The sequence below is a fragment of the Pyricularia oryzae genome, chromosome 1 (assembly GCF_000002495.2).
Source record: "Pyricularia oryzae 70-15 chromosome 1, whole genome shotgun sequence".
NCBI classification, from domain to species: Eukaryota; Fungi; Ascomycota; class Sordariomycetes; order Magnaporthales; family Pyriculariaceae; genus Pyricularia; species Pyricularia oryzae.
Window position 1 is genome coordinate 5,956,558 of NC_017844.1, and position 20,510 is coordinate 5,977,067.

The window sequence follows — 20,510 nt, forward strand, 5'->3', positions numbered from 1 at the left end:
TCAAGGGCAGCATGGGAGCAGGGGGGAGGGTACTCGTTATGTCACGCCGTCACGGGATTCTTTGCCTTGTACCTCATCTTGCTCATGTAGTATGGAGGAAGATGGAAAAGAAAATATCCTTTTTGACACCACTTTATCCACTCATTCTTTTCGTCCGATACCTTCTGCAAGGGGTGGTGGCCAAGATAGTCAAAGAAAAAGGCAAAAAGGAAAGAAAAAAGGGTCTGGGCCTGGACGCATGGCACTACAAATAGACACATTGAAAAGGACTCCTCTCCTTGGAGGTATGGATAATTGGAGTCTGTGCGTTACTCATGCGATCTAGGGAAGGTCGCTGTTGTTTGTTAAGCACGACTAATTTTTTATTGCCGCTAGGCAACAGTTCTCTTCTTTTTTTTCTTTCTGTACGGTAATTTCATGATGTGCTGGTTGAGAAGGTGTTTGCAGATCCAGCCTCATGTGGTGCATCACTGGCTGGACTGACTTGCAGTTGGAAAGCCCTGTGCGCGTGAGACAATCGGACATGGCGATCATGCCAGTGGGTGCTTTTTTAATAAGCACTGACTTGTGACAGATGCACATCAACAGGAAAGAAAGTCCCAACCATAGGCTCTGGTGGCCTACTATAGGACAGAACTCGAAAATCATATAACATGCAAGGGCTTGGATGGAAACTCGAGTTTGATGGCAGAGCGGTAAGACCAGCTCTGGAACCAGTCCTATCATGGCAGACTCGAAACGAAGCTTGACAGAAATCTAGGTTATACACAATTTACTATTATAGCAATGATGCAGAGCCAAACACTTGGTGAATCTTGAACGGTCTCTATTCCATAAAAGGGGACTCGGAGATACCGAACGTATTCGATGGGGTCCTGATCTATAATTAAGTGGTAAAACTGTCAGCAAAGATGGGATTTCCGCATACACGGACGCCGAGCCCCGTGAAGATACTATCGTTTCTATTGCTCCACCGTGGCGGCCATCACCTCGCCGGCGAAAAAGAAAGAGGTGAATTTTAGAGGGAGGGAAAATAAGGGAAAGTGAAGGATCAACACCGGGGTTCACGGCGAATTCTTTTTTTAGGCAACGTTGATCACCCTCAACTTCAAGTATAATTATTCAAGTACTGTATGAAAAATATGGGTCAGTCTGCACATGGGGGGTACAAGGGGAGAAGGATAGCTGCATAGTACTGTACGGTGGCGAGAGTAGAAATTTATGGGGTGCTGCAGCATTCATGCGTAATTTTATTATGTACACAATAAAAAAAAACAAGGACATTGATGAGGATGTGATGATATGCAAAGTCACAAACAACAGATGGCAGGCCAGATGTTTTGAAGCCCCCGATGGTTGGTTGCCGGTCGGTGAAGGACCGAGGAATGTTGCAATCGGATATGGACTGGTCCAGGGGGTTCTTTCTTCCAAGAGGGTAGCATCGTTGCATCGTCAACGTCGTTTCACCGTCGCTGGGGTTCTTTGAATGCTCGTCCAGGGTGCCGGGCCCCGCCGTCAGCTGTGTTGGAGCGATGTGGTAAGCGGGGTGGGCGTCGTCCACCTTGTTAGAGGTACTGCACCTGTTGCTCCCTGAAATGCAAGAAGCGAGATTCTTGTGCCGCTTACGGCGGTAGCGAAAACGAGGTATCAGGTCAACAGTAAGGACAGAATTTATGGAGTACTGTTTGGTATGCATGTAAAAGTACAGTCACGTTATAGATGTTGGCCAACATTCGATCCGATAAAACGCGACCAACCCAACTTACAGGAAGAAAAAGAAACGAACGAGCCTCTTTAGGACCAAAACGTTGGACTGGCCATCTTTACAGGCCTGTATCCATAATACGGCAAGAGTCATGCGATTAAATCAATTACGCAGCACATAATGGCCTTGGAAGAAAACATTCGAGAATATTTCCAAGCATGATGAAAAATGATGGGGATTCCCCATGTTGCAACGGGGGATGTGAAGCGAGAGCCCGTGTCAGAGGTTTTGGAGGAGTGAACTTGGTGCGGTACGTAATATCAGGGGTTTTGAAACAGTCGCGCCAAGCTTGGAGTGGCAGCCAGCTGCCACAGCTGATTAAGCATCTAGTATTGGCAAGACCGGCTGGTAGAATGGAAGTTATATCCGGTGGCTGCTTACTCGGCGGCCAGCTGACACCTGTCCAGGGGTACTGCAGAAAAAAAAAAATGGAGGTCTGGTTCGAGATCTCAACAGCTGGCGGGGCACACCCTTGCGGCTCGTCAACCGATGACGATCATACAAGGCACGAACGAAACCGCAGCCCCTGGCAACCCTGTCCGTTAGATTCAACATGAACACGGGCGTTGCAGAGCAAATTTGTGATGATGCTGGTTCGGATCGCGATGCTTTGTAGTGGATGTTGCTATTGACTACCGACAAGACCTACCACAGTACTATACGACTCTTTTTTTTTTTTCATCTCCTTGTTTCACTAAACAGTTTTAGGGGATGAACGCTTTCCTCCTTTTGCCAGTCGAAACGAACTTCTCCCGAAACGGACAGCAAGTTCGTAGGGCGTAGTCCGCAGTAAATCAAGTCAAATCTACACGAGAATGCAACTGTACCTATGAATCACTCACTATACACTGGTGGCAATTTACAAAGTAATGCAGTATTTAATTAATAACCAATGGAAGGTAGATTGGATATATTTTTATCTGCATCAGTGCAATCAAGGCCCGCATCAGGTGCTACTTTACACTACGACTCTAAGGCATGTCATAATCAAAATCGACATATCAAGGCATCCAACCCCCGATCGAGTGGGCTGTCACTAAAATCGAGTCTATTGGATTTGTTTGATTGATGTTCTGCAAGCCACAACTGCTGGCTGGGAATGAAAGCAATTTTGGGGTCCGACCAACCTGCAACCTCGGGACCAACACGAATGGGCCGGTAGCCCAGCCCTAGTGTTCTAGTTCGACGTAATAGAACACTACTGTGCGTGCAGCATCTGTTTGATAGCTTGGTACCTTTGTGGATTTTACCACTGGTACAGGATCTAACTTGCTAACCTCCTTACCTAGTTACTTGTTAAATGGCGATGCTGTCCAGTTGTTGTCTTTGATTGGTAGAAACACAACAGCCGGATCAACAAGAAACAAGGGGCAGGGAGAGACGCAGGGCTGGTTGACAAGCGAAAGACTACCGGTACAGTATGGAGAAGAAAACAACAAAACAGACCACCAGATCGTATGTGTGGTAGCAGTACAAAGTAGTATTACAGTACCTAGAACCTAACCCTTGTCTCGACGTTGATGCGCGCCACTTTGAAATTCCTTACCGCGTTGCAATCCAAAATTTGCACAGACAGTAGCTTGTCTAAGGTACCTACAGTAGGTAAAGGTGGTGGTAATACCATCAAGTGAAGCCGATTGAAAGGGTGCAAGCCGTGTGGCTCCTCCCCACTTTCAAAGCAAGCCCGGTTCAATGATCCACCAACACAAGGGTGCAAAAGTGTCAAGTGCGGGCTCTCCAGACACCTGTCGCATCGTACCCACCCGAATTTTCCCTTGTTGGAAGGGCTGCCGACCTGAAGCTCATGCTCCCTGTATTGTTGTGCCCATTGTAGCGAAGCAGCCTTGCGTTGTTTACAATCCATCTCCAAAACCCACTTCAGCGAGGATCGAATTCCACACACCTAGTGTATATCCACACCCGTACTGCAAACCCTTGGTAGATCCCTGTCACACCAAGCCCCTTGACTTCTTTTCTCGGACCTTTTGCATGGACAATACATTCTACTTAAAGCATGCCGGTCCCAAAAAGCCTCTTTCTTAGCATGAATGCCCTCGTCCCTTCCCTCTACTAGGCTTCCCGCTTCCAGGTTCTTACTTCTTAATTCATTTTTTTTACTTTTTCCAGCTCCGCTTAACTAAACCTGGTGTTGAGTTGGCGAGACCACCACACACCCCCATCCCTCCAACACCAAAACTAATTCAAGCACACCACGCATCAACCAAAGCCACTTTTTTTTCTTCACAAGCTCCTGTTTAAAGATCTTTTTGACTCGCGGCTGTGCCCTTGTAAAAATCCTCCTCTTGTTCCTATTTCCAACCTTCAAAAATCGGGCCCTCCTCCGCTTTCACTCACTCACTCCACCCTCAGCGTCTATCTTTGACCACCAAACCACCGGATCTGTCCAGACTTCAGACAAAAAGAATAGACCGTCCTGTCGTTCACTGACTTGAAAAATAACAAAACCTTCTTCGTCCTTCGTTTCGACATTCACACCCTCTTCCCTCCCAAACCATTCTCATCCTCTTCTTTTTTGGAAGTCATTGTTACTATTCATCGGGCTGAGCCTTTTGTTCTGTTCTTGCGTTCTTCATTTTAAACACATCTTGATACCCGTCTTCTTTTCGACGACAACCAGCCAAAACAACCCGGCTCCACAACACAAAGACAAAAATCCGACAAGATGCAGTCCCCCACTCGCTTCCAGTCCATCGCGGCCAGGTTCTCGTCCGAGAAGATCCGCACCTCTTTCCGCCGCCGCTCGTCGGCCTCATCCCGCACCAGCGCCAGCAGCAACAGAAGTTCCTACTCGTCGGCCTCCATGTCGCCAGTCACCACCATCAACAGCATCATAGTGCGCCAGCCCTCAATCGTCGGCCTTGAGGAGGAGCGCAAGAGCTTCGGCAGCGAGCTCAGCATCCTCGAGCCAAGGCCCATCGTCTACTGGGGCGGTGTTGAGGAGCGCATGGGCCGCTTTTAGAGAGCCAGCTGTGTTATTGTGTGACGAACCAATGCCATGAAAGGCCCTCGGACCTGAACGGCTGAGCGGGCTGCCGCTACTGTCCTGCACGGCGCATGATGTGACATTCAGCACGAGCACTACAGCAAACGCATGCCCTCGGCTCTTACACACGAGAAAAATGCTCCAACCTGGAACAGCAACTTGGCGAAAAAGCACGAAAGCATTACATCAAATATTGGGGGGATTTTTGTTCCTCCACACCATTCACATTTCTTCTTTGCAGGCTGAGGGGAAAACGAGAGAGACAAAAAGAAAATAAAAACTCTCCTTAGTCTGCTGGCGCGCGGTGCACGCAACGACTCGGATATTTACGAACACACATGACCAGCCTCAAAACAATCGTCCGAGTGATGACTTGGGGGAAGCTTCGATTCCCACGACCAAAAGCTTAAACCTTGTCAGGCCGTACCTGGATCCAGACCTTCATCAAGAGACGACGGGCAAATAAAGAAAAAAAGTTTGCACGGCAGTTTGACTCGACGTCGCTTGTCACGCGTTGCCTTTTCTTGACTTTTCTTTTGCTTCTTATCTAAACTTTTTACATGATTCTTGTCCTTCCTTTATTCTACTATTACCCCCTACCACGCTGCAATGACGAGTAACATAACAACTATGACTTTTGGTCCGGGGTTTTTTGGTGGAAATCTGTCTTTTTTTTCTTATTGCTTGGGTTTGGTAATACCTCCTTTTTTAGGGCGCGAGGAAGACTAGTACTCGAGGCGCATGGGCGTTTTCTTTTTATACTTGATTTGGATGTTTTTATTTGGAGCGTGAGCAGATAGACCAAGAAGCTGCGTTTTCCTTGTGGCCCATGGTCTCCTGGCACAAGAAAAAAAAACGAAAAAGTACAAGACACAATACAAGGAACCCAGAACTGTCTGTCAGTTTATCCACATAAATATTTTTTTCTCGTTCGCCGCTTCTATGTTGACGCAAGTATATCCCACGCGGTGTGTTTTTTTTTCGTTTTTGTTTTTTGTTTCCTCTCTACCTGTGCACACGATGAAATAGTTTGTCTTCGGCGACCTCGGAGCAATCGTCATCCCAAAGTAGCATACATAGGCACTCAGTCAGGACAAGTCGGCAAAATGTCTCAGGCCTCGCTTCGGATAAAAGTATACCGGACGCGCGCGCCTTGGCATTTTTTATTGTTTTTCCTCACTTTCCCGCTGATCCCTAACTTGCATCGAGTTACCAAATGTGCGAGTAAATGCACAAAAAAGCCCAGGGATACAAGAAATGGTGGATATATCAATTTTCATTTCGCTCAAATTCGCAAATTCGCAAGCTCTGCCCAGTTCGCGTCACCACTTCCCCCTTGGCGCAACACAAGCGGCTGACAGTCTGGCACACCTTGACACCCCCCCTCATTTTTGACGTTTGGGTTCTAGCTCAGGGCGCGAGGGGGAGGGGGCAATAATCAAAGTCTCAGCTTTATTTTATTCATTTGTCTAACTGAAGGCGCCCTAAATGCTTATCCTGATTGCGAATGCACTTGTTCTCCTCGCTCCTGGATTGCGCGGCCTGGCCTTTTTTGGTCGGTCTTGTCAGGTTTTGTCTTGGCTAACGTCTAGCTCTAAAGTCTAGCCCGCAGGTCTTTTCCATTTTTTGGCCTTTTTTGTCAACGGTAGCGCGTGTGTCAATGATGTAGTTTGTTTTTCTTTATTTCCCCCTCCATCTTTTAGCAGTATGATCAACTGGGTAGATAGTTTTAGCCTAGAGTAGAGGCGGTTTTGGGGAGAGAATTTCCACACACACCTGGGTGTGTTAGTGCCTCTGCGCTAGGGGCTGGTCAGGCTACTTCTGGGTTTTGTCTCCTGGTGCGGTAGTGCCCTTTGTTCCTCCCAAGGCGTCGGTAAACTAGGTAGGTAGGTATGTTGTCATATACTCCGTACGGCTTCGATTCGTCCCAGGTCAAGCCTCCTCACGTGGTTCGTCGGGTGGTTGGGCTTTCTCAAGCTAATCACGTTGTTTGCCCGACTAGACTAGAACTAGACCTAGACTCATCAGCCACTACATCGCCCCGGCTTTGAGAAGTGGCTTGGCTATCTAGAACATATGGCTTTTTTTTGTTCGGAATTAAAGAAGGATCTTGCATATTTCGGGAAAGCCAGAGGCCGGAAGATTTATATATTGTGGCGTGGCTTACAACAATGCAGCCCTGTTGTGCCGCAATTACCATTGTTTTGCTGCAGCTATATACGTTACCTATGTATCGAGGGTCCTTTGCAGGCAGGTTGCCGGGCATGCATTTCCAGTAGCCTATTCTAGTATTTTTGACTATGAAGCTGCATATGGTTTGCGTTTGGGCGAGAGTTGGTCACTCCCCAACACCGCATCATGTTTGTTTGTTTGTTTGCTTGCTTGCTTGCTTGCGTTTTCGCCCCTGACGCACCACTTTTTTTTTTTTTTTTTTTTTGGTTTGCTGGCACATCAAGATACGCATATACTTATACACGTGGGGATCCCACCCACAGTCACCGTGGTGATGTTGAATCACCTTTGTCCGTATGCATGCGCCCCTATGGGATGCTGCGTCTTTCGCATCTTCTGGCAATGAATCACCCGCGAAAGGTTAACAATGGGAGACTGACTATATGATTACAGAAATGCTCCCCGGTGGGGGGTTTTCGGGTTGTATATGAGACTGGCTATGAACCGGTCTGACAATAAATATACATGTGCAGTTGATTGCTGATCGCACTCTCACGGCAGACTGTGACGAAGACTACGGCTATCTCTGACTAAAGTAGACTTAAATATACGAAGAGCTGTCTCTTCCAGACAGTACTTGCTGCCTGTGCAAAGTATCTGGCACTTTTCTTTCCTCTCTTTTTCCGTCTCCTCACATGTCGACAACAACTACAAGCACTCGCAGCTGCGAGTCTGATGATAGCCTCACCGCATCGAAGACGAGTGGTGCTCCGTGAGTGCAGACGAGCTCGAGGACCTTGAACAGTCCCGTATGAAGCTACTGTTTGTTGAATGCTGTGGTCCAATAGCTTGATTATCAACTAACATAAGGCTCCGTTGGAAGAAACCTCTGTATCCCAAGAAGGACTTGTTCCATTACAAACATCCCACAAAGGGAGCGTCAAGAAGCCCGCACATCACAAGAACCCCAATGTCGGCGGCTCATGGACAGTCGTTACCCTCCAAAGCGCCCGAAGCGACTGCGTACACGACATGGATCGCTCCGACGTCGAGCTCACCCCCAAGGAACGCCTTCAAATCGTCGCCGGCGCGTCGGCAAAACTAGCAGTGGCGCCGGTACAGGGGCTGATGGCCCTGAGCAGACGGCACGGAAACTGGACGTTCTTCATCATTGAAACCACCACCGCGAGGCAGAGACAATGAGACAATTGGAACGTTCACTACGTTTACGAGACAATAAGGCAAAAAAAAACCCCCGGAGCAAAACCGGTTTCTGCACGAAGGATACGCTTATGAGACGGGCTGCGATGGCCCAGGAGTTAATGTCTAATGACTGATAAGACTCCATGACGGTATGAATAGAAACAAAAGAAAAGCAATAATGTGGAGGGTTGTTTCATATAAGTTAATGGGGGCGAGCTGCCAGCAGGGTAAACAAGATGTTTTTTTTCTTCTTTTTTTCTTTCCCAATGCAGTGAGCGATTGAGCTCAGACCTAGAGAGTAAATGAAAGGAATGATGTCGACGGGAAATAAAATTAATGGAGTAATATGGTGATATCAGCCCGATTACTTCTATCCAGAATATGATGCGCAGTTCAGATTCACTCCTTACAACAAAAGAGCCATGATGTACGCAGGGCTCTTGTTAGGGATATCAGTGAATCACAGAAAAACAGCACCTCAAAAACAGCCTGTAATGAATGTTGACGCAGTAAAACACAATGATCGTTGTTCGCCTATCCGACAACATGCATTCTATCACAAGCAACATATTCGACCAGAAAGATATGAATGCCCGATCAAGCCATAGCCTGCATCATGGCAGAGATATCGTTCGCCCAGAGTATTATCGTAGTCACACCATCAGCCACCGGGATGGACCTGTCCGCTCGAATGTCCATACTACTAAACAATCGCCGTGCCAGCATCAGGAGCAGGAAGGCGAGCGACCGCGGGGAGGAGACAGAGTCACTGGTGCAAGCCAATACAACGGCCGCCGTCAAGATGAACGATCCTTTTTACATGTGGTACGTGACCGAGAATCTGCTACCAAACAGCCATTATGCATACATCTTCGTAATATGAACCACAAAGTGCACAAGAGCCTCACGAATGACGCCCGCCTCGAACGAACTGTAGCATAAAATATACACAAAAAAAAAACCAAAAAACCCCAGCACCTAATTCCAAGCTTCACAAGCCACTAACCGACACGGCCCTGTACGTCATCGACCGCAGGTTCCTCACGGGCGGCACAGCCCACAACATACCCGCCAACACCACCCGAGTCATAGAGATGGCCCGGGAGCGCAACGACGCCGCCGCCGCGGCCAAAGAATACGCGACGGCCCTCAAGGGGGCCAAAGCGGAGCTGAAGTCCAGCAAAAAGGAGCTCAAGGCAGGGTTCGAGTCGACCAGCAAGGAGCTCGACGCAGCTCACAAGGCCGAGTGGGGGAGCAAGCCCAAGGACAAGCGTAAATGGCTCAATGCCCGGCGTCAACAACAACAGCAGCAGCAGCAGCAGCAGCAGCAGCAGCAAATGGATATCGATATCACCGCCGAGGCGGCGGTGGCGCAGGAAAGTCGGCTGCTGTCCCGGGAGCCTCCAGCAACAGCAGCAACAACATCAGCTGATGACGGCACCGTCCCGGAGGTGCCTTCAGCCGTAGATCAGAGAGCGGCAGAACAGGCACGTCTAGACATGCGGCTGAGCGAGCTTTATGAGCGCGCCACCCAGGCCATGGCAGATTTGCGTGCCATCCTTGACTCTCCAGAAATTGTCCAGAGAGGTACCCAAGCAAGTGCCTGACTGAAGCCTCTACCGCGACGGGGGAAAGATTGCTTCAGGGCCTTGTCTCGGTAACGTCTCCTGAGCAACCGCTAATGAGCATGCTCACAAAGGCTGGTTGATCGCCCCGACTGAATTGTCCAGGCAACGTACAACAAATATCAAAGAAGAAACACCTCTCCGCTACTTGCCGGCTCGTCCATTTCCACCTCTTCACTAGCATGTCAACTTCTTGGGACGATCACGACAAGCATATTGAGCTTCTATGCACGAAACCCAGACAGAGCTAGCACCAAGGGCTGATTACCCGACATCAACCGGTGCTGTCACGATGGTAAAGTAGATTAGGACAAGACGTTAAGAACAGTGGCAATTTTCAGAAGTGTACCCTTTTCTCCATAGAACCCAACCATGCGCCCAAAAATCATTAAACGAGACGCCCATCAGAACTTAGACCAACACATCCAGCGACCAGTATATACACACAACCTCCTCCGAACACTTTTCTTGGCCGGGGAACCGTAGCATCTAATCGTTGCTACGGTTGAATCATGGCTCCAAAAAAGGCTTCTGATCTGACGCATAATGTAACTCTGAAAGCCGTTGGCCCGATCTCCCCCTTAATCCTTCATTATTGTGTTCTCCTCCAATATCGAGCCCAAGGAATCATGAATACAAAAAACAAAAGATAAAACTCAGAAGTGCTAACAACAGTGCAAAAGCATGGGCACCCCATGCCGGAACGTGTGAATCTCTGACAAACGCGGTAGTGCATCAATGAACAATGCAAATGAAACAAGAATAGAAGAGAGAAATAAAAAGATAGACCCCCAGAGCAGCCCCCATAAAAAAAAACTTGAGGCTTGGGCGGCTTGCCATAATATCAAGCAAAGAAGACGCACACGCTCGACGTAGAACAATGAGTCTTCAGCCTGGAAATCAAATGGCTACAGACGCCATTCGCCGTCGCAATGCCATGTGTGCGAAAACTCCTGCAATGAAATTCGATAAACGGTGGGAAAGAATAACGAGGGTCGAGAAAAGAAATAAGCCGCACGACGGCAATCTTAGGAGCAAAAAGCCCAACGAATGACACCCAGTTGTCATGCGATAATATGCCCGGAGAGGCTACTTGCTGATACATGAATGGTGTAATGACCTCCGTGAATGACATGTAGGTCCAAAACTTCCCATCCAAAGGGTATCCTGGGAAAGGTGGCAATCTGGCACAGAAGACATGATGAAATGTCGAATTGATGTTTTTTTTCGAGGGAAATCTCCTACAGCTGGTCGATAGCTACGTCTGTTTGGTCAATGCCAAAGAGATAACCATTCTCCTCGACCCAGTTGCGTGACAGGATGGATGCTGGAAAGCTAGTTAGCGATTATGCAGTGGGCGTGATTGACGAGACGGATAACATACCCTTGAAGAATTTCTTGCTGGCATATTTCTTGAAGAATGCCTCATGAATAACGGGGCGAGAGAGGTAATCAACCATGAGGTTTACAACGGGCTCAACGTCATCCTCGTTGTAACCCGAGTAGTATGAGATGGTCTTGTCCTGCACCAATTAACATAAATTGTTAGTTCAAAAAACGCAGCACTCCGAGAGGGGACTCATGAAACAAAGAAAAACACTCGTACCCATTCACCGCGGTCAAGAATAATACGGGAGAGAGCCATAGCAGATGCGGCAACAAGACTGGGGCGGTACTGCAAGAAGCGATGATCGAGAAGGCTGATTTCCATGAGATACTTGCCAATGGTTCTGCACGGAGTGTCATAGTTGTCTGCTTTGGATACCCGACGAAGGAAGTTCATGGGGTTGGGGTAGCTCAGGTCGTAGTTCAGGGTCGAAAGGATAAAGCGCTCGGCGCTGAGAATCTCGCTCTCGCTAAAGCCGTCGTCGGTAACGTGGCGGAAGTTGGTAACGTGGGGTGACATGACTTCCTCGTACTTGGAAGCGATGAACATGGCAGTGATTCCAACAAGTTGCAGGCGGTCTAGCTGCACAACCTTCTCAGAAAGGAAGCGGTCGACGATGTTGACAGCGAGGAACAGGGTTTCCGGCACAAGATGGAAGCGAGTGTGCACCTCAATCAGCCAATCGATGAGAATGCCTCGTGTCTTCCACTCAACGTCGTCCTGGTGGTCCATGTAGTTGGGGTTGGGCATTGAGCTAAGCTCGAGATTCAACATATAACTGAAAATCTCCTCGGCGTACTCGGCCACCATCAGAGGGTCGTCATAGTCGTCCATGGAAAGATCGATAACGCCGGGAGGGACTTCACCTGCCAGAAGCCGTGGGTCACGGATGAACTCTCTGGTAGGTTTGAGTTCAGGCTCGACACACTTGAGCTCCTTCGCGGGAGCTGCTCGCTTCGTGTCGACGGCAGCAGTAGCGGCGACGCGCGCTTGCTTGCGAGCCGGCTCTCCCTCTAGTGTGGACTCCTCCTTGATATTGTTTGCAGCGGCCTGGGCAGGTGCTTTCCTCTTGGAGAGTGTGCCCCTACCCGACTGCTTCTCGGCGTTTCCATTTGTGACGTTGGCTGGCTTGCTGCTTAGTGCACTCCGGGTCGGCGCCGTACGCGCGCTGCTCTTCTGTACCCCGGCTGGGGCGGCAGCCTTCGCGACTGCACCGGCTTTTCCTCCAACTGCTTTCCTTCCAGCATCGACCTTGGTGACATTGCTCACATCTCCGAGAGCATTACGTGTGGTTCTTGTCGTCGGCGCGGGTTTACCAGCAACCCCCTTCTTTGTTTGCAACTGCTTCGTGGGAAGTGCAAGCTCGTCAACATTGAGGGCGGCGGCTTTGGCCTTCGTCCTTGTCATGCGTGTTGACCCTGCATTCTCATCGTTCTCGTTCGAGACCAACTGTCCCCGCGCAGTCCGGGCCTAGAGGTATTGTTAGTCGAGCCAACAGACGCGTCTCTATCATGTGCCAGATTTCTGACTTACTGGGGGCATAGTGGCCAAGGAGGATTTTTTAATAGCACGGGCTAGTCCTATAATTTTGGGCGTCTAGTTAGCCGGACCGTTTTATCACCAGACGAGTGGCCATTTATGACGATGCTCCTTTTCGGGGTTGACGTCTTGTCCGGTGTACAAGTCTGTGGTGACAGGAAAGTTATGGCTACCACAAGCGCGATGAGCCAACTCAGATGCCCTAGCCGGCGTGTCACGACGCGAAGTCGATGGCGGAACAAGGCAGTGTCATTTCTTCCTGTAGGGTTCCCACACAGCGAGAGAAGAGCGAAACCGTACCTTTGGCGCGAGAAACTACACAAAATAGACGTGTGTGAATCGAGACGCCTTTGTAATCGCGAGCTTTTGTGGTTATTGACGCGAAAATGCAGGAGACGTGCGTCTAGCTGATCACCGGGACAGACGGAAGCAGGTCGAGAAGGTTAAGCTTGTATCGAAGTGACCATGCAGTTCAATTGACAAGACCTGCAACTCGTGGTCGCCTTGAATTAGGAATGGAATTGTAAAGAGTGGTCGTGAACGCAACTTGGAGCCGATGTTGTCGAGTGGATGTTCTGTTGTTTTTGCTCTGTGGAGATGGGAGCGTGCTGCGTACCTTAGACGTGCCCGGTGGGGAACCAAACGCCAGTAGACGTGCCAGGCTTGCAAGCTATTCCCTACCACGCTAAACCACTTTCGGCGCACGCGGTTGGCGGGGGTACGACTTGGTTGCGACCAGGTACCGTTCTACCTAAACTCAAATTCACAAAAGATGTACGCGAGAAAGATGGATGATTTGTCCTCCTGTAAAGTTAAGTTTTTGAGAAATGCATACATGCAACTAGAGCCTGCATTAGATAGGTGAAGTAATCGAGCTTAATTCCAGGGTCGCGCACGAGGAACGCGTCTGAGGTTGTTGAAATAGCGACCAATTTTGATGAGGCTGGTAGGTACCTTGTCTTGTTTTTGTCTGCCAGGTAATCTCATCGAGTGACGATGGTCGTGACGGTGGGTGGGTTGGGGAAAAAATCCCCAAGTGGGGGAGGTACCACCTGAACTGGGCTGTTTGGTGCAAAATCGGTACTCTGAACAATAAACGCTCCACATAAACAGCAGTAACGGCCAAGCAACGGCTGTGTCATTGGCCTGACACGTCAAAAGTCCCCTGCCTCATCGGGCAACGCCAGTCGCCCGCGTCTCTGCCGCGCCTTTCGTGCCTAGCTCTTGGGCCGGCTGAGGCGGAGCTGTGGCAAGCTGTGGCTCGACGAAACTGGAATCCGTGCACGTTGCGGCTGGTGTCGGCTTGCCGGACAAATTTTGACCGATCCCAATGCCATCACCCAATTGGGACAAATTGACCCACTTGAGCTTTGCTGCTGTCTCGAAATTGTAGTTTTGGAGAGACATGCAACGACTTCGACATAATCTGTAGGTCGGACGGTGCGGGTGCGATTGGATCATCTGCTCACCCGTCGCACATTGACTGCGCGTGTCTTTTGATACTTTGATCTCTGTTAGAGTCTTTGCACTCGATTTTTTGCCTCTTCTTTATTGGTCTCACCAGTCTATGTTGGCGACGCAAAATTCTTTTCCACTTGGAGTCGAGGTGTGCGCCAAAGCCTAACCTTTGCGCTGCTTTGTAGCGCTTTAAGTACGCCGCCATGCTTCAACCAAGGTTGAGGCCGTGGGCCCTTGGTGGCACGCTGTCTGCTTGCCAGACAGCCATGCGCCAGTGTCTTCAGCGCGGCTACGCCATGTCGGTGCAGACGCCGCCGAGGATTGTCACCGAGCCGCAGCCGGACGGTTCAGTGCTTACTTTTCAGCAAGAGCCCGGCCTGAGCAAGGCGGAACCGACTTCAACACTGATGCGAACCTACAAGCCTCGAACCCCCGGTGTCCGTCACCTGAAGCGACCGATCAACGACCACCTCTGGAAGGGGCGCCCACATCTGCCACTCACCATACCCAAAAAGGGTCAGTCCAAGGGTGGTCGTAACAACACGGGTAGAATCACGGTCCGCCATCGTGGTGGTGGTGCCAAGAGGCGTATACGTACCGTGGACTTTGATCGCAAGGACCCGGGCCCCCAACTGGTCGAACGTATCGAGTACGATCCCGGTCGAAGCGCTCACATCGCCCTGTTGACTCACCAAGAGACCGGCAAGAAGTCGTACATTGTGGCCGCCGAGGGCATGCGCGCTGGTGACATCCTGCAAAGCTACCGTGCTGGTATTCCTCAGGAACTTTTGGACAGTATGGGTGGTTTCATCGACCCGGGTATTCTGGCGTCCAAGACGGCATTCCGCGGCAACTGCTTGCCTGTGCACCTTATCCCGTCCCAGACGATGATCTACTGTGTGGGATCAGCGCCGGATAGAGGGGCCGTTTTCTGTCGGAGTGCTGGCACTTACGCCGTTATCGTGGCCAAGGATGAGGAGGTCAAGGCCGACGGTTCCAGGGTCATGACGGGCAAGTATGTGACTGTTAGACTCCAGAGTGGCGAAATCCGCAGAATTAGCAAGGACGCGTGTGCTACCGTTGGTAGGGCAAGCAACCCGATGCACCAATATCGTCAACTTGGTAAAGCTGGAAGGAGTCGATGGTTGAACATTAGGCCGACGGTCCGTGGTGTTGCTATGAACTCTAGTAAGTGGGAACGTTTTTCTGTCTTTTAACACTCGCGAGTTTCCTGCTGACTTTTCACCTTAGGTGACCATCCTCACGGTGGTGGCCGTGGTAAATCTAAGGGTCGGAGGCACCCGACGAGTCCCTGGGGCACACTGGTAAGTTTTCTCGTTACGGCATTTACGCAACTTATGCAGGCGATGCCTGATGAATTATCCTACTCTTAAATCTGGCATGCCAAGTACTAACATGCTGCGAACAGGCTAAAGGTGGTTTCAAGACGAGGAGAACCAACAACCCCAACCGCTGGGTTGTGGTTCCTCGCGAGCGTAACATGGGCAAACGGAGAGCCAAGAAGTCTTCCTCTTAGACTGAATGGGCTTAATCTCTGCCACATTTACTGTACGATACCGCATGCCATGCCTGTATTTTTCGGATACAATGCAGCTTCTCCTGCTTTTGTGTATAGCACTGTAGATATATGCCCAAGTTATAACCGCATTAGGCGTTTCTTTATGGCTGTAATACTTGACTCTTATCTTTCCCTTCAGATTTGGCCTCTGTCTGTCAACAGTAAACCCTACAGGCGAACCACACCCAAGTCCACATGTATCAATAGGTAGGTAGGTAAGGTACCTAATCACAGCAGTGAGCTTATGTAATCCAGATTGTTGCCTAATCCGTCAACGTCTCTCGTTTTAAATGCTCCTTCCTCTTCAGCTAGCATATCTATCTACCTACTTACTCACAGGTATTTCACCAATTTTGATTTTTCAGCATTGCTGTCACCGGTTTTGGCCAATTGCGGCTATCACGCAAAATCAAACATCACAAACTACAAAGGAGAAGAAAACGCAACCATGGCACAAGACAACAACTCTGAACCCGCCGATGAGCTGATCAAGAGTGTCACTGAGTATGTCACGGAATACATGTCGCACTATGACGCCTCGCACGACTTCAACCACATCAGACGCGTGCAGGCCCTCTCGCACACCATACTTGCTTCCGAGCGCGAGAGGACCGGCCGGGCCTACAACGAGACTCTCGTGACGCTCGGTGCGCTCCTGCACGACGTCGGCGACAGAAAGTACCTGAAGCCGGGGCAGGACGCGACGACGTTGGTCCGGGACGTGCTGCTCGCCCGGGGCGCGTGCGGAGACCTCGCAGCGCGAGTGCAGGACCTGGCCATCCACGTCTCCTTCTCGAGCGAGAAAAAGGATCCGCAAAAGGTACTGGACAAAATCGCCGAGCTGCCAGAGCTCGCCGTGGTGCAGGACGCTGACAGGCTGGACGCCATCGGCGCTGTGGGCGTCGCCCGGTGCATGGCGTTCACGGGCTCCAAGGGCGGGAGTCTGGATAATGCAATTGAGCACTTTGTGGAGAAGTTGGAGCTGTTGGAGGGCATGATGAAGACGGAGACCGGGAGGGAGATGGCGCGCGTCAGGACGCTGCGGCTCAAGGAGTTTAGAGGGTGGTGGGAAGAGGAGGTTCGGCTTGTAGAGCGTAGCTAGGCTAGATCTATGGGTGAAGTAGACCCGGTTGATCTTTATTCACAGGCAAGTCTTGAGATTTTAAGTTGATAATGATGCTCCCAAGTCTGATTCGTCCGATATCTGCCGTGGAGGATCACTATCCCGCTTCCCGTCGAAATTAAGCTGCCACTGACTCTACCAACATTGACGTTAAAAGCTGCATTTTCTCTCATACTTGGTCTGGACACTTTTCGTTATTTTCTCCTTGTGGTTTTCGTCTACTTTTTTACTTTACTCTCTCCTCTCTTGGCTGTTGCCTGGATTCTTTGGCGCCGCCGATAGCTCCGACCCCTATCCGTGTCGGCCCTCACCTGCCCGATACGACGGTGCGGTGCGGGGACCCCGCTGCAGCCAAGTTCGAAAAAATTTCAGGGGTCTGAAAATTAGAAATTTGGGGAGTAGGTCTCGGTGAGGACTCATAGACTGAAGCCACTCTACCACAGTTATTTCTCAGGACACATATGCGGGTCTTGTGGCAGACAATCTTAGCCTGTCCATATTCCCCGAGGTTCGAGCCGACTTGCTGGTGAAGAACAAATCCAGGAAGGGCCGCGTTTATTTAACGGCTTGTGGACTCGCCAACGGTGGATCTTGAGGGCTGTTATACCTTTATATCATTTAGGCGGCAGAAGACGGTTGCAGCTGCTGTAGTTGTACTCGCCCAATACTGGCCCAATTCTGTTTGTGGCATCAAAAATGGCATCAAATCCAGAAGCCTGCCCGGAAAGGTTCAAAAATGAACCGGAAACTGTCACCCCCGCAATGGCAGTCCCTGGCGACAGCAAGCATGAAGGCGTCCTCTGTGACACAGGCGTGACACAGGACGTTACCCCAGCACCAGTGTCCCGCGCGCGTACCATCGCCATCATCGCGTCCCTCATGCTGGGCGTTTTCCTGTACGCCATCGACCTGACCATCCTCGCAAATGCCGTACCGGCCATCACGTCGGAGTTTAAGAGCCTATCGCACGTTCCCTGGTACGGCAGCGCCTTTTTCTTGACCACGGCGCCGCTGCAGTCGGCATACGGCAAGATCTATACCCACTTTGACCACAAGTGGACGTTCCTGGGCTCCGTGGCCATCTTCGAGGCCGGAAACCTCGTCTCCGGGCTCGCGGTCAACAGTCCCATGTTGATCGTGGGCAGGGCGCTGGCCGGCATAGGCGGCGGAGGCATCATCACGGGTGCCTTCACCATCATAGTCACCGTCTCGTCGCCCCGCAGGATCCCCCTCTGCTTGTCGACGTTGAGTGCCACCTTTGGCATTGCCAGTGTCGTTGGCCCCCTACTGGGTGGCATCTTCACCACCGAGGTGTCGTGGCGGTGGTGCTTTTTCATCAACCTGCCCATTGGGGTCGTCGCCGCGGCGGTTATCATGTTTGTCTACAAGACGAAGAAATCCGAGTGCTCTGATGGTTCTCAGACCGACGCGTTGCCACTCAAGGAAAAGATCCTACAGACTGATCCGGCAGGTATACTCTTGGTCATCGTCGGCACAGGTTGTTTCACGCTCGGTCTGCAGCTGGGCAGCGAATCTGGGAACTATCGCCAGGCAGGTGTCATTGGCTCTATGGCGGCATTCGTGGTAGTTCTCGTGCTGTTCATCCTCTGGGAATGGCGTCAAGGCGATCGTGCCATGATCCAATACCGCCTCCTCAAGAACGTCCTGGTTGCTGGCAACGTTGCCGTCAACTTCTTCGTCGCGACTGCCTACTTTCCCCTCCTATATACACTCCCAATATACATGCAATCCGTCAAGGACGCGTCCGCGACAACGAGCGGAATCTGGAGTATTCCGCTCATTTTGGGCATCTCGGTGTTCATCATAGTCTCCGCGACAGCCATGCCACGGATCCCCTGGCCTGTCTGGATCCTCGTGGGTCCGCTTGTAATGACAGCCGGTGCTGCGTGTCTCTACACCCTCACAACAGACAGCTCTGTTGCGCGTTTGCTGGGCTACCAGGTTCTCACAGGTGCTGGTATCGGTTTGGTGCTACAGGTGCCTATTGCTGCCAACCAGGGCTTGGTCAAAGCCGCCGACAAGCCACCGGTGATTGGCATGACGCTTTTCTTCGAGACTATTGGAAGTGTTATTTTTATGCCCGCCGTACAAGCGTCTTTCGTAGACAGACTCGTCGAATCAGTGGCTTCATCAACTCAGCTGGCCGCGTCGGGAATCACGCCCTGGAGGGTCCTGGAGGCTGGGGCCATCGGCATCAGGCGACACTTCCCCGAGAATGCGGACGCGGTCTTGGCATGCTACATGGACGGCATGAAGGTGGCGTTATTACTGGAGCTGATATGTGCCCTAGTTACGGTATTTGTAGCATGTATTGTTGTAACATCTTACCTGATACAGAGGCATTGGAAAAAGCAGCAGTCGACAAGGGAAACACTGGGGACGACCTAGACCAACTGCCTATCTAGGTATTTCACTAGTTAATATATATTACGTACCTATTTCACCACAAACTGAAAACATCTTGTGGGTCAGTGTCAGGACACTGCCTTGTACATTGACGACAGAGTGACGGCTGCTCAGCCTACAACGTCTGACTCGGGTTACCCAATCTCTGATAAATTGCAAAAAAAGAGGCGCAGCGAACAAGGCTTGGGGTATCTGACGTGGTACGTAGTAAATTGATTGGCAGCCTCGCAATCTCGTAATAGAGGAAGGAGTTTACGAAACTGTAGGTAGTGGATTGCGAGGGCGCTCGGGTCGGGGATACGAATACTTTGACTTCCATGACCATTTCGGATCGATTGCGCGCGCCCGCTACGCGTAAGTAACCCTTCTTCGGGAGGGAACATCGTAAAAGCCGCTCAATTTTCCAGGAGCGGATATTTCCGGGCGTTCATGTGATAATTGTGATTTTGTACGATAATGTTTGGTAAAGTCGCCGTTCGTCGCCGCATCAAGCTTTTCTTGTAGATCGGGCCATTGTATATCTTAAGTTATCTGATTACAGTTGGGAGTGATCATGTGCAATTCATCACGAAAATACGATCCGACCCGGGATATTACCTTGAATACAGGATTGATTCCGGGGACACTGATTCTCGACCGTCCTTTTTCTGAAATCGAATTGGGATGATCGGGGTCCCGACAAGGAGGGAAAAAAAAAATAAAAAAAAATTCAACACTACCGAAACCCGTCGCGTCTACCGGTAGCCAGGATCCTGTGTGATCAGCAAACGAAACGCCGGTCGGCCCGGACGACGGGCGGTCCGCAACTGCTGGAAGACCTACGTAGTAATGCGGTTAACTAACTTCCACGAAGGTACGCACCTGTGCATGCCGTGGTGGACCAAGGAGCTCCTGGCAGCCCAGTATGGATTTAACTTCTGTCAGGCATGTCAGGTTAAAGAGGAGACCAGGTCTGCCAGGCAAGCCAGGCTTGCCAGGTACGTGCAGTAGCTGCCAGCAAACGATGCTAAAGATGGCGGGGCGATGGCCGTTGTGGAGAAGGGATGACGACGACTCGCGGTGGTGTCCACAGCTGAGAAAGCATTCGAATGTGGTTGACATTACTTATGAAGTAATATATTAAAAGTAGGTAAAAATAAAAGCCATCACTCAACACCCCCCACAAATTGTCAAAGCGGGATGCTATTACCGTACAACTCGGAAAAGTTAAACGTAAATATATACATAA

The 20,510-nt window shown here is 50.4% G+C and overlaps 8 protein-coding genes across 8 annotated transcripts; 7 read left to right on the forward strand and 1 right to left on the reverse strand.

The window, feature by feature from the left end:
* The first annotated feature begins 3,608 nt into the window (after window positions 1–3,608).
* MGG_05644 (uncharacterized protein) lies at window positions 3,609–5,747 on the forward strand. The gene has a single exon (XM_003710487.1). The coding sequence runs from the start codon at window positions 4,449–4,451 to the stop codon at window positions 4,743–4,745; it is 297 nt and encodes a 98-aa protein (XP_003710535.1). The 5' UTR covers window positions 3,609–4,448; the 3' UTR covers window positions 4,746–5,747.
* A 1,889-nt stretch (window positions 5,748–7,636) lies between these two features.
* On the forward strand, window positions 7,637–8,231 carry MGG_16431 (uncharacterized protein; the record flags this gene model as incomplete). The annotated part of the gene is made up of 2 exons (XM_003710488.1): window positions 7,637–7,713; window positions 7,880–8,231. 2 exons carry the CDS (start codon window positions 7,637–7,639, stop codon window positions 8,142–8,144), a joined length of 342 nt encoding a protein of 113 aa, XP_003710536.1. The 3' UTR covers window positions 8,145–8,231.
* Window positions 8,232–8,946: 715 nt separating this feature from the next.
* On the forward strand, window positions 8,947–10,224 carry MGG_05645 (uncharacterized protein; the record flags this gene model as incomplete). Its single annotated transcript, XM_003710489.1, has 2 exons — window positions 8,947–8,969; window positions 9,181–10,224. The coding sequence occupies 2 exons, from the start codon at window positions 8,947–8,949 to the stop codon at window positions 9,749–9,751; spliced, it is 594 nt and encodes a 197-aa protein (XP_003710537.1). The 3' UTR covers window positions 9,752–10,224.
* Window positions 9,962–13,311, reverse strand: MGG_05646 (G2/mitotic-specific cyclin-B). The gene is made up of 5 exons (XM_003710490.1): window positions 12,996–13,311; window positions 12,690–12,736; window positions 11,376–12,626; window positions 11,154–11,292; window positions 9,962–11,096 (listed from the first exon to the last, which is right to left on the reverse strand). The coding sequence occupies exons 2-5, from the start codon at window positions 12,696–12,698 to the stop codon at window positions 11,011–11,013; spliced, it is 1,485 nt and encodes a 494-aa protein (XP_003710538.1). The 5' UTR covers window positions 12,699–12,736; window positions 12,996–13,311; the 3' UTR covers window positions 9,962–11,010.
* A 739-nt stretch (window positions 13,312–14,050) lies between these two features.
* Window positions 14,051–15,925, forward strand: MGG_05647 (50S ribosomal protein L2). Its single transcript, XM_003710491.1, has 3 exons — window positions 14,051–15,341; window positions 15,405–15,478; window positions 15,583–15,925. Exons 1-3 carry the CDS (start codon window positions 14,357–14,359, stop codon window positions 15,688–15,690), a joined length of 1,167 nt encoding a protein of 388 aa, XP_003710539.1. The 5' UTR covers window positions 14,051–14,356; the 3' UTR covers window positions 15,691–15,925.
* A 130-nt stretch (window positions 15,926–16,055) lies between these two features.
* MGG_05648 (uncharacterized protein) lies at window positions 16,056–16,936 on the forward strand. Its single transcript, XM_003710492.1, has one exon. It carries the CDS (start codon window positions 16,181–16,183, stop codon window positions 16,832–16,834), a length of 654 nt encoding a protein of 217 aa, XP_003710540.1. The 5' UTR covers window positions 16,056–16,180; the 3' UTR covers window positions 16,835–16,936.
* Window positions 16,937–17,143: 207 nt separating this feature from the next.
* On the forward strand, window positions 17,144–19,326 carry MGG_16432 (uncharacterized protein). Its single transcript, XM_003710493.1, has one exon. The coding sequence runs from the start codon at window positions 17,552–17,554 to the stop codon at window positions 19,262–19,264; it is 1,713 nt and encodes a 570-aa protein (XP_003710541.1). The 5' UTR covers window positions 17,144–17,551; the 3' UTR covers window positions 19,265–19,326.
* Window positions 19,327–19,829: 503 nt separating this feature from the next.
* MGG_16433 (uncharacterized protein) lies at window positions 19,830–20,358 on the forward strand (the record flags this gene model as incomplete). The annotated part of the gene is made up of 2 exons (XM_003710494.1): window positions 19,830–20,259; window positions 20,355–20,358. Exons 1-2 carry the CDS (start codon window positions 20,111–20,113, stop codon window positions 20,356–20,358), a joined length of 153 nt encoding a protein of 50 aa, XP_003710542.1. The 5' UTR covers window positions 19,830–20,110.
* Between the last annotated feature and the right edge of the window lie 152 nt (window positions 20,359–20,510).